This window comes from Emys orbicularis, chromosome 3 (genome assembly GCF_028017835.1).
Source record: "Emys orbicularis isolate rEmyOrb1 chromosome 3, rEmyOrb1.hap1, whole genome shotgun sequence".
Classification (NCBI taxonomy): domain Eukaryota; kingdom Metazoa; phylum Chordata; order Testudines; family Emydidae; genus Emys; species Emys orbicularis.
In genome coordinates this window covers 20093344-20109273 of record NC_088685.1, presented here as the reverse complement: position 1 = coordinate 20109273, position 15930 = coordinate 20093344, and the positions used below count along the sequence as shown (strand labels likewise).

The 15930-nt window shown below is 39.3% G+C and overlaps 1 protein-coding gene across 1 annotated transcript in view; it reads right to left on the bottom strand.

The window, feature by feature from the left end:
- Window positions 1-15930, bottom strand: part of ITSN2 (intersectin 2) — a 117626-nt gene that overhangs the window by 25189 nt on the left and 76507 nt on the right. The window contains exons 23-28 of the mRNA XM_065401027.1: window positions 14920-14984; window positions 13836-14002; window positions 13424-13469; window positions 13227-13348; window positions 11786-11882; window positions 10418-10609 (exon numbers count right to left, since the gene is read on the bottom strand). Of these exons, the coding sequence (XP_065257099.1) occupies window positions 10418-10609; window positions 11786-11882; window positions 13227-13348; window positions 13424-13469; window positions 13836-14002; window positions 14920-14984 (689 nt within the window). The remainder of the gene's footprint in view (window positions 1-10417; window positions 10610-11785; window positions 11883-13226; window positions 13349-13423; window positions 13470-13835; window positions 14003-14919; window positions 14985-15930) is intronic.

Genomic DNA, 15930 nt, shown 5'->3' with positions numbered 1-15930 from the left:
AGGAGGACTGCAGGAGAGTATGAACAGTTACTTGACTTTCTCTCATCTTAAGCTTTTTGATTTGCTGAGACAGTACACCATTACAGTTGTAGTTTTAAAAGTTAAGTATGAGCCTGACGTTAATGTAGCATGTGAGCCAGAGCCACTGCATCAGACATTTTATTTTTTCATTTTTCAATCCTTGCTAGCCTGTGCTATGTACATTTCAAATAAGCTCAATCATCCATCACCACATGACTACTTGCAACGAGTAAAGTTTACTCACATGAATAAATGTGGGTTGGGGGTAGTGGGGGGAGGGAATCAGGCCTTTAGCAGAAAACTCTGTGGCAAGTTTAAATCCAACCCTCTCCGATCAAAGCTTTCAGTATACTCCCCTGCACTTTAAACAGAAGTAGGATAGGATTTAGTTTTCCAGATAAGAAAATTAGCTGGCATGGCTTAGCAATCTTTTAACAGAATTTTTTTTACTAGGCTATTTAAACAAAAAACAACACACACAATCTACATCTTTTATGTGTCCCTTTAATAAAATACATTTGCATAGTTATCTTACAGGTTTTTTTAAGAACAAAGATGAACAATTTTCTCATGCCAAGCATATCCTGCATTTGCATGATCTTAATGTGTATCCCCAACTATTAATACTACAGCTTGAAAAGAACAACAAAAATATTTCAAGGCAACACACACCATTATGTAACAGTTTAATGGTTCCATTACATTAAAGTGTCATTATGCTATAGCAGCAGTCAGCCCCGCTATGGGCAAGGGTCTGTCAGCATTCCTATAACAGACTCCTATTTACAAGAGTTTATAACCTCACTGGAAAAGTCACTTTGGGATCCACTTTGGTGAACAAAGCCTTGGGCTCAGGGAAATTATTCACTCATTGCTAGGGACAATTTCAATGTAGCCACTGAGATGCTAACATAGTTGTAAGCATCAAAATTAAACCCACATAAGCAAGGCAATTCACTTTTAAAGCTAAAATCTCTTTAGACTAAGCTGCTCCCATCTATATACCTGTATTGATACAGCAGGGTTCTTTAAAATCCTACCTTAAAATAAGTATTCTGCACAGCCTCTTCTTATCCGCAATCTAAAATGTGTATTAAAAAAATCCTTCTGTACCATTATGTGACCAGACCACATAGTTATCTGGTGCATCATGTCTAACCTGAAAAATCTCTGATATAGAAGATAAACACTGTGAGGGAGGGACTGTGGCCTTTTCCATTTTTTACAGTGCGGAGCTCACTGATGATGCTCAAATAACACTGCTCTATGCAGTGCAGTTGTAGCCGTGTCGGTCCCAGGATATTAGAGAGACAAGGTGGAAGAGGTGATATCTGTTTGTGAGAGAGAGAAGCTTTTGAACTCTTTGTGGCTCAAATGATTGTTTCTCTCACCAACAGAAGTTGGTCCAACAAAAGATATTATCTCACCCACCTTGACTCTCAAATAACACTACAACATTTAATTACAACAGAGAAAGCCCATGGCAGCATGTCTCTGAACTCAGTTCTAGCACCTGTAAGTTCAAACTGAATGCAGCTGTTTGTGTTTTAATTGTGAATGCTTACTTCCAGCTATGGGTTTACATGGGTCAAACCATACAGATATAGAACACTATCCCTAATATTCAACTGCAGCCGTGTATAAGTGGGAAAAGCATTATTTATTGCTGAAAAATACCATAATATTATTTCCCAGCACATACTAGACAGGGCATGACTTTATTTAATTATGTTTCTTTTTACTGAGGTCTTTTAGTAACTTGGCAATCAAGGCAACAATTTTATTGGCTATTAGGGAGTTACATCTGGCCCAAACTCTCTGGGTAAATAGCGCCTTGAATTTTGAATTTTTGAAAGCGGATGGGTCCCAAAGACACCCAGATATTAGCCTACAATAAGTGACAATTTGATATGACTATTGTACCATAGCAGCACACTTCTGCCTGTATTAAACAGATCTGCAAAATCAGAAAATTAAGAGAAGGCAATACAGGGCAATTAGCACATTTTAACAGAAACAGCTTTAGCTAAAAATCTAATTTCAACATGAAAAAGACATTAAGTCAGCTAGAACATTGCTATTTGAGCAATTAATTAGCAGATTCTTTGCCTCTAATTAAAGTTAATTCATTTGATAACAGAATATTAATTGAGATAAAATACAACTGGAATAAAAATCCATTTATAGTTTGATGTAGGCACCTTACTGTAATTTGTATTGCACAAAATATATCTCTCTGACCTAAGGGACACATATACATTACTTGATAAAGTATATTAAATACATAATATTTCACTCCTTTTATAGAACTTTTGGAAGAAGGCTTTTAAATCTCTGCAATTGTATTAACACTTTTTCCTGATAGTACCTCACAACATTCATATATATTGTAAACTTACAGTAGTTTGTAAACAATTTCAGATTGCATAATCCACATGTTTGTTATTTCAATCCCAAATTCAGGACGCAAACTGAATTTAATACTGCATCTACTAGAAATTCTCTTTGTGTTGTATGGATCATAGAACTGTTTTATTAGATGAATGGTCCGCCATTAAATAGACCCTTTCATTTTAAAAGCAACTAAAGGAAATCTATTTACTAGCTTTTTTTCCCTTTTAAAGTAGTCCCTGCTAAACGATGCAAGATTTATAGCTCTGGAGACAGAAGTCCTGATTTTATCCACATAACAGAGAGAGCATGGGCAGTACAAGTTTATCTACAACACTCTGCCACTCTGTCCTTCAAACTCTGACCTGGAAAAGCTACCTCTGAACCAGAAGCGCAGATGGTTCAGTTTCCAAGACCATTTAAATCCTTGGCCTTCCTCTTTCAGCTGACAAGGGTGTCTGTCTACCAGTGACTTTTCTGGTGGTGGCATATATTATTGTGAACACTTGTATAGGAGGAATTTTACTGAGACCACCAATTCATTTTGTAATAGGAACAAAAACAGCTTTCAGATGCCAAAGACTTTCATTCACTATTGACCTGGGCCAGATACGAACTGGTGTCCTAGAGATGAAAGGCTCTGTATCCAATTATCAGTCTTCAGAGCCATTCAGTCCTGTACCAGAACTCTTAATTAAATAAAAAAAAAAAAAAGAGGACAGATTGGTGAGTCTGACAGCACAGAGGCAGCATGGCACCCATTGTAGTAAGACTAGAGGATGCTGTTCACCAAAACTGATGATAAGTGTGTTACAATGGTAAAATGTTTGAGGGAAGGTGGTGGCCAAGGGATAGGACACATCCACCCAAAGCAACTTGCAGGCCAGCTCACAAATTATATTAGCCTAGTTTCCCTTTGCCTTGAGAAAATGCCCAATAGTGCTACTGTGATGAGATGAGAGAAGAAAACAAAATGAAAGCATTCCACCTCTAAACTCCTCTCCTCACAAAAAGGCCATTTGGAAGGCTGGACTGAATCAGACAAAACAGTTCTATGATCTAAAACCTAAACCCCATGGCATACTTGTAGTCACAGTGGCACTCTGTAATGTAGAAAGGTAGGCCAGGTTTTATTTTTTGGATGAATCATATACGTTGGTAATTTAAAAAGCTCACTGTGTACAGGATTAAACTAGTCTATCAGAGCAGTAATCAGCAAACATTTTAATTCTGCAAAGTATGCACAGGTTACAACATTACAAGAAGACATCTGCCCATATAAAACAGCTCAGCTAACTTGTGCAAATAGTGGGTCTTTGTGTGTCTGAAATCCCACCACACAGGGGATACCTTGATATGCATGCTAATGATCTATGATTATCAATAAGAAAAGGAAAAAAACACTAGAGGAAACCAGAGTGGACAGCAGTGAAAGCCACACAAAGACCCACTATCCTTTCTGGTTTTACAAATTATTTGTAACAGTAGATTATAAAATACAAAAAACTAATTCTCGTGTGGATCTAACATTCAAACGAAGCAAATGGATTGTGTCAGATATTTGAGCGGGGCTGTCCACCCTGCCTCCACGCTATAGTCAAACTTGGATAGTGGGTCTCTGAGGTGCTTTCACACTGGAAGACAACATTGGGTCCTAAAAAAAAAAAAAAAAAAAAAATGAAGGATAAAATGAACACAAACACAAATCTGAAGAGTGAAACATGAGTACTAAGGACAAAAGAAGACAGAATAACACTGAAAGGTTAGAAAGGAATGACTAACATTCAACTTTCCTAAAATAAAACATCATACCTTTCTATTCTCTATTATGTAAACATACATCAGCAATTATTTGTGCCTAAAAATAATTTTAACATCAACCAGCCATCACAGATGCTCACCAATACACTGCAGCTAATTCAATCACAAAAAACCCCAAAAACCCTTTCTCATGACAGATTTAAAGGTGCAGTACTAATTAAGATTTGTGGACCTATAACACAATGGGTGAAATCCGGGCTTCAATGAAGTCAATGGCAAAACTCCCACTGACTTCAAGGGAGCCAGGATTTTACCTACAAGATTAATAGCAAGAAATTACTGCTCCACTTTCTAAATGGTTTGGAAAACATTTGCTCAGATTTAGACATGGTTACAAATAAAATTAACTTGCCGATGCTGGTCAGTGGCCCATGTGAAATGAAACTTGGTTGCCTACTGAATACATGTCCATGTCACACAAAGTACCATTTCAATCTGCACAATTGTTGGAAGTCTCATTTTAGAATCCAAGGACTTCATGGGCATAAAGGATGTACTACTCTCACTCCCAGCTGATATGTTAAGCTTCCATGGGGAAATTATGAATTATTTAGTGTAAGAATACTACACACAAGCATGCCATTAAATATTATCATAAACAAAGGGTTGTGAATATTCCTTTAATTGTATCTATAAATACACTTATTTTAACTACATATTGAAAAATCCTCTTTACTGAAAGAAGATTCACTCTTCACCCAATTTAGATCAATTTTGTGCAAATATTAGGATGAGGGCTATTGAAATGTCATCACAATACAAGGAACTCCTCTACCACCACCACAATCGTCCTCAACTTGGCTCTCAAATATTTAATTCTGCAGGTCACTAAGGCCAGGTCTACACTACCGCGGTAGTTCGACAGCTGGCAATCAAACTTCCGGGTTCGATTTATCGCGTCTGGTCTGGACGCGATAAATCGATCCCGGAAGCGCTCGCCGTCGACTGCGGTACTCCAGCTCGGCGAGAAGAGTACCGCGGAGTCGACGGGGAGCCTGCCTGCCGCGTGTGGACCGCGTCTGAACCGCGGTAAGTTCGAATTAAGGTATGTCGACTTCAGCTACGTTATTCACGTAGCTGAAGTTGCGTACCTTAGTTCGAATTTGGGGGTTAGTGTAGACCAGGCCTAAGAATGGATCTGATTAGTAATGGTGGCCCATGGACCACAGTTTGAAAATCAGGGAGATAATACACTAGGATCTTCACCTGCTGCTGTAAAATGTCCTTTGTGTGTGTCAGATTTGCTTACCCACTTTCAAATACCATCACTTTCCACTGACTATAACAGACACCAGGAGAAAAATGAAAGGAAACATGCAGGTTACAATACTTAAGCTGGCAATTCAATTCCTAAATTTGTCTTTAAAATATATACTAGACTTCTCAAGCTGTGTTCACTTCTTTGAGGTTTTAATTTCCAAACAGGTCCTGGGCACACTGCATCAAACAAATTCTGTGGGAAGACTCCCCCACTGATTTCTACAGCACACTTATGCTAGTTTCTGCAGCCGATTTAAATAAGTAGCTTATTTTAAAGAAAGCCAATTATGCAGTTGGTAAATTATATGTATTTAAGACTGTTGTGATTTTCTTCATTTTTAATTCTCCCTCAGTGTTCTTCTTCCAATTACACACTACAGACATCAGGGGGTTGATATAGAATTCCCCTTCTTTGTACAGCCCTATGCAATTTTTATATAATTGAAATAGAACACTAACATGAAAAAAATAGCTGGATTTTCAAAATGAGGTTTGCACATATGCCTGCAAGTGTGTGTGCACTTAAGTTACCCATGCAATACCTGATGTGTGCAGGCACATTTGGTGGGTGCACACATAGCAAGTTAGATGCTTAGCTGACCACGTGTTTAAACACATGATTTGCATGGTCACATCAGGAATGTGTATGCTTAAGTTTAGACACATGATTCTTGACACCAGGGATTGAAATCTGGGTCTTTGCAGACAACCACTCAAGACAGAAAAAAATAAAGAGCGCATCCTAAGCAGGAATTTAGAAGAAGTTTTACCTCTCCTCAAGCCCTACTTCCTGTTTCACTTTCCCTTCCCACTTCACTTGGTTCTTTTTCAGACATTAGCACACTGTCAGGTCTATTTCCTTATGCTACCCGAGCAGGGAGTGTTCTTGTGACTATTGCCCTGCCCGGACATTTTGCACCATCCAGTAGTGGAAGAATTCGGAGATTGAAAGTAAACTTCCTAGTCATGGAGCATATGGATAAGGCTACATATTAGTCACAGGTATTTTTAGTAAAAGGTCACAGGCAGTAAACAAAAATTCACAGCCCGTGACCTGTCCATGACTTCTACTATACACCCCTGACTAAATCTTCAGGGGGGCGCCAGCCCGGGGGTGCCGCGGGTGCTTTGGTGGGGGGAGCAGTGGCGCGCAGCCCGGGACCCCTGCTGGTGCTGGGGTGGGAGTGTTGGCGAGTCCAGCAGGCTCCCTACCTGGCTCCGCGACTCCCCGGAAGCGGCAAGATCCCCCTCACTCAGCTCCTAGGTACAGGCATGGCCAGGCAGCTCTGCACACTGCCTCCACCCAGAGCTCCACGCAGCTCTCATTGGTAGGGAACCGCGGCCAATGGGAGCTGTGGGGGCAGTGCCTGCAGGCGGAGGCAGTGCGCAGAGCTGCCTGGCCTCACCTCCGCCTAGGAGCTGAGCGAGGGGGATGTCATCGCTTCCGGGGAGCCCTCCAGGTAGAGCACCACCCAGAGCCCACCTCACCCCATCCCGTGCCCCAACCGCCTGCCCCTTTCCACACCCAAACTCCTGCTGCTGGGGAACGGGGGTGCGGTGGCTCAAGACTGCCCCAGCAGCAGCTGGTGAGACTGATGCAGGGGCTGCCTGAGCTGCCACCAGGCCAGGCGCAATGGCCGCTAAAAGAAGTCACGGAGGTCGTGGAAAATTATGGAATCCGTGACCTCCGTGACAAACTCACAGCCTTAATTATGGAAGATGTAGTACATCTACACTTATGTCCACAAAAGTGAGAGTTTATAGTAAATATGATGCTATAACATTAATATTTGTTAAATATGCCCCTTCATGCTTCCCACTAAAAATCCCATTGAAGTTCCATTTCATGCATTTTCCCCTCCTACAAAGTTGGCTATGTCGTGTGGTATATAATGTCCAGCAAGTGGCTGTTACCCAACTCAGCTGAAACACATGAAATCACTTTAGCACCAAAAGACTTTGGCTGTAATTTCTGAACATGTACTTCATTCACTTACAGGATTAAGTTCCTGAACCTCAAAACATCAACAGGATTGCTTCTTGAATCAGAAACTTCTTGATACAGACAACTGGAACAACCAAGCACTAGTGAAAGTGTACACAGCTGATGGTTGCTGACTGCTATTGGTAGACCCTCTCTCATTCACCCACTTCCAAAAGAAAATTTTGTCCACGACTGGCAATTGTTTCTGTGGGGGATGCTGGTACTCAAGATCCACATTTGGGAGGAAGCCAACTTAGCGACATGGCAATGAGCAAAGAAGAACTGCTTATGTGTCTAATTATGACCCAATTTCAGGACTACTATTGTTGAAATTAATAACATGCAAAAAGATCTTGCACTTACTTCAATACACCCCTCCCTCCCAAACCCATACACTCCACTATGCCACCACTGCAGGACAGCCTCCATTGGAATGAAATATAGGAACTGTTGAATAGTACATATCAACACAAAAACACACTGCAGAGACTGGGAAGTAAAAATCAGTTCATAGCTGAAAGGGACATGGAATTCAGGTAGGTCAAAGGCATTTATCTAAACTGAAACATAATCAGGACACTTGGGCTAACATTTCCATCCTTTGGGGAAATTCCTCAGAATTTTTAATGGTCACAAGTGGTCAGGACTTTGGTTTTATACCTGCCCCAAAGTAATTTAGCAAGTAGTTGGGATTCTTTCTGTATCCAAACAAAAAAACTCTCAAAGCACCAGATTAATGCCGAACCTGTATCTATTTAAATCAATTTATACTACATGCTATTAAGATATAGATCCACTCTGAATTCTGAATGCTTTTTCTATGCTGGGACAACTACAAATGGTAGCATTTGCAACACCAGAAGGGAAAGCTTACTTTACTTTTGCCATTTTACAGCAACAGCTGCTGCCCGATCAAGAGAAGAATGGAATTAACCGAAGAACTAGGGCCCGTTATGTAAAAGAGAAATTAAAACCTGTGATGTAGGACCTTCTGGTGCCAACTAGCAAATGGCCTGGAGGGGTGCATAGAGTTTTAGAGATCCTCTTGGTCAGATATCTGCATAACAGTTCTCCAAAGTGTGGCATGCGAAGTCACTACCAAGAGCCAATAGCCCACTGGTCATCATAATCATTCCAAAATGTATGTACAGATAATATTTAAGCAGTTCTGTATCTATACGGGAAATTATGTTCTTAAGGTATTGGAATTAAGGCAGGTCACCAAGAGGTGGCATACTTCAGAAATGTTCCTTTCAGGTAGGAGGCAGCAGATACCTGTCTCGCTGTCTTGTCATTTGTATATTGTATGCCTCACGCTGTAGGCCTATTTGCATACTGCGCCAAAGGAAAAAGAAGAGACTGCAAAATCTACGAGCAAGGAAATTCACAGCATGAAACAAACAGCCTGGGGTGTCCTGTTTATGACTAACGACAAGACTGTAAGGATATATCTGGGGGCACAAGGAAACAAACAAGGTCCTTTGCCTAGGAGGCAAGCTGACAGAGTGTCTGTCTCATGAAAGGAGGGCCACAGCCCACCCTGGCCGTAAATGCGGCAAGGATTTTGGGTGAGCAATACTCTACAAGACATGAGAGTATCTTGTTAAGTAAGTCTAGGCTCTAGAATGCACATTATGATTTTGTTTTACACATAAACCATTTGTTTTCAATACTTCTAGTTGCTGTTACTTGAATCTTTATGCTTTGTTAAATACACTTAGATATGTTTATAGTGAAATCACGTATAAGTGTTATGTGTTCAGTGGAGCAGTGATCTGAGGTGGAACTGGTGAGCTGGAGTTTGCGGTTTCCTCAGAAGCAGTGAATTTGTGAACACAGAATGTCCAGTGGAGCAGGACCTGCACATTCCTCAGAGATACTTGGAGGGCTTAATGGTTGGGAGTATAACAATAGCTAACTGGCAGAGAAACAGCAGAGCCTGCAAGACGTAGAGGAAGTGCTTGTGTTGCTCTTGGCTAGTCGAGTTGGTGAGCTGACCCCCCCCCAACAGACACAGACAAGACTTCCTCACGCTAAGGACAGTGGTAGTAAGGTACCTCCGGAAAGCGTCACAAAGCCATCAAGGTTTGTTCGAAGCCATTAATGCCTTCGTTCCAGATGACAAAACTGATTTCATCATGCTGTCCCTGACCCAGGATGAAAGGCTGAGGGAGTGAAAATTGTAGTAACTTAGCACTGGAATGAGAGGCCAAAGACAGAACTTTTACAGTGCTTGTATGTTTGAAAGAGAACATAACATGTATCCTTCACATTAACTACACAAATTTGTGCTAGAATTCAGTCTCCAGCTTGCCCCCAAATAATCCACATTTGTTGATCTTCAGGACATGCTGCAAAGCCCATCTCTTTCTGAGGATTTTGAAGAAACAGGGATGATTTGAGGATTGGGATGGATATATTGTAGGCTGGGATTCACTGGTTAAGGTGGGGATCTTTTTCTTTCCTTTTTATAGTTTGGGGAAGCTGCTGCGCTTATGTTTATTTTTTTAAGTTGTATGTACTTCTAATGTATTCCAAAGCTGCCTAAAATCTTATGATAGGTGTTTTTCATATTTTGTAGAAATCCAAAGAAAGAAAAATAATAAAATACAGTAGAACAAGTACATCTGCACTGACAGAGACTTATCGCAAATTACCAAATACTGTGAACAATTTAAAAGCAAGGTTAATGCATCACAGGTGTAATGTTTATTTAGGGGCCTCACAGCAGCACTACTGCTACTAAACCTTGGCTGAAAAATGGAGTGACAATATGTGTGTGTAGATTTGTCAAGTGGAAGAGTGAAGTTATGATGTACTTACACACCCATTAGAAGTCCTAGGGCTCTTAGTTCTAAGCACAAAATAGTTCTAACCACAACAATTGACTGTTAAATCTTAGAAATGCAATGCAAAATGCTTTCAAAAATTATTTCTTACACTGTTGGCTTGGATCAGAGTCTGTGGTCATCTTCACATAGTTTGAAGGAAAGAGACCTGTCACACCACTGATTTCTCCTTGCCACCAATCTGCATCATCTTTGCTCAGTACATTAATGATCTGCCCCTTGGAGAAACTGAGCTCATCTTCATTGTTTGCCGCATAATCATACATTGCTATCACTTGACATACTAGGAAGAAAAAGAATATTCACAACAGGGGTTAGCACAACTTCTAGTATAAGGTAAGTCAGTGTTAAGACTGCATAAAGCCCACAGAAAATATCTATGAGACTAAAACCAATTTCAAGGACAAACAAACAAAAAAAACCCAGAAGATTTTATCTTGATGTGGGAGTACAGTTTGACTGCCCTGACTTCCCCTTTTATTAATACTCTGGTCAGTGATAGATTAAATTAACTTTGTTCAATTTCTCTCTCTAGTTCCCAACTTTACAATTCCATCTACTTGGATAGTTAGATGGTTCCCATCACCACAGCACCTGTTCACCTTCCAAATATTCAAACGTAAAAATAAGTGGAACATCTTTCTCCTCCTTTCTGCCCAGCCTGTCAGAGAAACGGATTAATTAGTTTATAGTGGATATTTGTGTGTGAGAAAAAGGTCTGTGTGTACAAAGAATGTATTGAAAGCTAAGTCTCAGAGAGAGGTTTTGATCATGGATGCCTGTGGAGCTCTTGTACCAACACAGCAGAAGGTAGGGAATTTGCACACTTTGAGGAAGTGGAACCAGGGAAAGCTGTTCTCATCAAGACCTACATAGCCAATCAAAAATCCATGTGGAGTCAAGGCTGCATCTGCCCACCCTTAGAAGAAGAATAGCGCACAGTTGTAGGGGTATTGTCAATAACAGCAAAGTTCCCAGAAGTCTTGCTGCCATGTGGAAGCAGGCTCCTCAGAAAGCGGGATATGAACTCTAGGCATAAATCAGGATGTGCAAGATTGCAGTCTACTTTCACTAGTCAGCAAGGCTGAAAACTTCACGGCATTAGGTGAACCTTACAGATTTTTGGACACAGTCTTTCCGCTGTAGGACAGAAACAAAGGGTGTATTCTCAGTGCAATAAGCCATAACATAAGTTGGCACATTCCAGGACAGGAGCCACAGACAGCACTGTTTTGATGAAGTAGTAGTTTGTTAGACTGTATGTTCCTTGGGACAGAGACTGTCCTCTCCTGTGTTTGTTCAGAGCCTGGTACAATGATCCCCAATACTGACTGCATCACAAGGGTAATAGGTAGCAATTAATCAGACTATTACACTATACACAGACTGTTACTTAGAGTAAAGGAAAGAGTTACATAACATTATTCCAAGTTAAATATAAATGAGATTATTTTCCTACCTGAGAGAGCAGCAGGAGTAGTTCTCTCACTGCTTGGACCCAACAATTTAACATGGTTAGCAGGAAACCATCCTTTCTGCCTCTTTTTCCCTCTTGCCTGTACAAAAATATGTTTAAGAATTAAATAGACAACTGACCGGTGCATTGTAATGAGCACCTCACCCGCACAGCTTCTCAACTAAGAGTCACAAAAAAACCTGCCTACAAAGTTATTAAGCACTGAATGGCTCTACAAGACAAAAGTTGGTTTACATTTATTACTAAAAGCATATTTGAGTACGGCTGCACTGTAATTTGCTCAGCTGAGTGAGTGGAAAGTTCACAGTCAAGATTTTCAAAAAGTGATTAATGATTTTGGGTGCTCCACTTGAGACACCTTACAGGGGCCTAATTTTCAAAAAGTGCTGAGCACTTACCTCTGAAAGTAGAGCCTCTATAAAGTGTCTCAGACTGGGCACTCAAAAATGGAGGCATCCGATTTCACTAGTCACTTTTGAAAATCTTGGACTATGAATTTACCACCACTTTCTATCAGATAATAGTGATTGTTATCTAAAAAGCTTGTACAGTGGATTCTTGACTTTTTTTTAAAACCTTCACTTTTTCTGTATAAGACGGGAAAGTTATAGTATGAGCAGAAAACCTCCAAGAGGTAATATTCCTACATTTTGACAGCTTTTCTCACAACATGATGTAAGTGTGTACAAGCAATGATATTATAATACAAAATATGGAAAAATACTCAGTTCCTACAATAAAATATTAAATTCAACCAAGCAAGAATTGACAATTGGCTCTCTCAGTTTTCATCTCTCTTCCTACTCCCTCTGGGGTTCCATCCTGAACCAGAGCCAAAACTCCTTTTCTAATACAATGCAAACTACTACTAATTTCCTATATATTTCCTTGCACAGATTATATATTAATTTTTCCATTGCCAATAGCTCCCAAACCCTGTAGAACAGCTAAATGATGTTAAAATGATACTGTGCTCTTTGAAATTACTACTGTAGGTAGTTTATGAAGTTTGCTTTCAGAACTTTCTGGGTGAAAAACACTCTGTGAATGCAAGGAATTAGAATATACTGCACTAATTTCCCTCCTGCTTTTAAGAGGTCCTACTGTTTCATCAGAGGATTGTTACCATTTAATATTTTAACAAAGTTAGCACTGTTTTATTAGTTAAGTGGTTCTTCTGATGCTAATCGTTACTTTTTATTAACTGCCAATACTGGACCCCTACATTCTGCCAGGGTTACAAAAACTGATTTTCAGTGACAGAAACAGGCCCAGCAATATAAGTTTTAACTTACAGTGTGATGTTCAAGTACAGTTTATATATGGCAAAAAGAACTTAAGAGCTTCTCACTTTTTAAATTAAATCACAAAAATTGCTTCCCTCATTATTCATTCTGTGAAGATTATTTTTTCCTTTAATTACCTGTAACTCTCCTTGCCACCATCCACTAGGGTTTTTCTTCAGAATAAGTATCAGCTGTCCTGGAGCCAGACTAAGCTGTTCTGTCCCTGATGCAGTATACGCTGTAGTCACCTGGGCAATCTCTGAAATAAGAAAAAGACTGGTGAATAATGAACAAATAGAATAAGCTAAAGTTTTGTAAGTTACATCAGACTCACCAGGTTTCTTATTTAGTGCCCCAGTTCTGCCAGCAGTACCAGAACCCTACAATCAAAAGGTACACGATTTTAATTTGCAGTGCTAACAGCAGAATTTACTGCAATTTTCTTTTAATATTCTTCTTTTGCCACAAATAACTTTTATTTTTTATTTTTTTCCCTTTACCAAGCATAATGGTTTGAAAAAAGGCAAATCACTTTCATGACCTAAGCATTTATGCCAGATACACCACCAGAGAGCTACAATTTAATGCCCAAATTTTAGTATGTGAACATACTACCTAGATACAAGACATACAGTGTAACTTCTTGGGTTTTTTTAAGTCCAAATTCTAGCAAAATACAGTAAATGTATACAGACAAAAATAAAACCTTTTTGCTTTAAGTAACAAAACCCAAAACAAAAACTCACATCTTGATCCTTAGGTTTGACATAGTTTGATGGAAAGATTCCAGTTCTGTCAGCAATGCTTCCTGTCCACCATTCTCCATCTTTCTGAGTGACTAGTATTTCTTCTCCTTCAGCAAAAGTCAAATCACCAGGTTCGGAGCTTGTATAGGAATAGAGTGCAACATACTCTGTTCAAACACACACACACAGAAACTGCATTAGTTACAGTGAAAAAGTGTTTCAGCTGTAATCAAGAGAGGCCAAACTAAGTTGAATTTTATCAAAAGCCCAATACAGTAAATATAACAAGAGGCATGCTAGTCACTTTTTAAAAATCTCTCATATAAGGGTTGCTCAAACAACTTCATAGTATGTACCAACCTTCCCTCTCACTTAAATTGCATCGATCTCACCTCCCATTTGCAATTGTGCAGACTCTCTCTCGGATGTGCATGCACATAACATTTCTGTGACAAATGTAGCAACCACAGGTAACTGCTTTCATGGAAAAGTAATATATTTGTAGTGTCTGAATGTGATTTAGCAGATGGAGATTAGGAGAGTTAGTACCATGTGAACAGCGAGCGCTCTATGGATTATCAGTGGTCCACAGACCATAGTTTAAGAATTGTTACATGTGAGAGATTTCAGCTTGGACCCACACTTCAGCACAATCATTTATATTCAGAAAAGCCATAAGAGGAAATACTCCATTCACATGGTGAACTCCATAATATCTGATTATCATGGTAGAGATCAAAAGCCCAAGTGACTTTTCTAAGCACAGTCTACACACATTCTGAATAGTCTGAAAGGGTGGGGAAATGGGTAAATACATATCAAATTTAAAAGTTCAGAGATTGTTTCTCACAAATTATTTTTCCCATTTGAACTTATACTTTCTCCACTTAAATTCATAAAAGGAAAAAACCGATACACTTAAGAATCTAAAAAGCACATGTGACTGTATCAGATCTCTATAACAAACAAACAGTCACAGATCTGATCAAGGTATAATTCTATGCATATCCATTATTAATTTACATGCTATTAAACAGAAATTAGTTTTATAATTTCGTAACTGACATTATAATTGCATGCTTACCCTCTCCAATTGTATAAGATGGTGTACTAGGCTTCTTGTTTACAGCTGCATAAATAGTTTCGGGTCTACAGACATAAAGATCGAAGTGATTTAGTCGGCTGGTTTAACAAAACGTTCAATTAGTGATAAAGATTTAGTATAGTGTAATTTTCGTATTCTTTGAGAGACAAAAAATTGCGGCCAAGCATTATTTCATTCTCAATTGGCAGATATTACTAATGCTGTTGTCCCCATTACATTTTTTAATTAAGCTGTTGCAAGTGGTCACTAACATTACTGCAATATCTCCTAAATATTACATAGGTCATGCTTAAGGAATATCAGAAATACTGCAATAACGTTAATTATTAGCAAAAGCTAAACAGTTAAACATTTATTGGGGATCAAGACAGGTTTACCCTAAGAGCAAAAAATATGACTTCAATTAATCATATGGAAGACTCTTAATTTAAGCTACAGGGTTTGGAAAACATAGTCGCAAATTGTGGTGATCAAGACCTATACAAAATCTTTATTTTAGGTGTAACAACTTGACATTTATTTAAAATTTGCCTTATTCTAGAAGATCACAAAAAACTTTAAGTCATGTATGTGCAAAGATCACTTCAACCACCAACTTGTAATCACCTCTATATTGGAATGAAGCAGCCATTCCATGGCAGCAGCACTACTCAGATTTTCAGCAATTAACTGAACTGTTAGCTTGAATACTAGGACAGTCTGGCACTACTTTTGCCAGCTAGGAAAAACACCACTATTTCTTCAAGATGTGCCACAGGAGTTTATAATGATTAATGGCAAAGACATCTCAATTTTGTACGTCATATAAAAGTTAACACCTCCAGCAGCGGAGTGCCAGCACCATGCTGAGATACTGAATCAAGAGGAAGAAGCATGTCACCTGTTGAATAACCACACACCACTTTTTTCTAGCACTCAGCTTGAAAGATCTCCCATTTACTGAGCAGGCCCAACATTACTTAGCTTGTGAAAGCTGATTAAATTACAGCC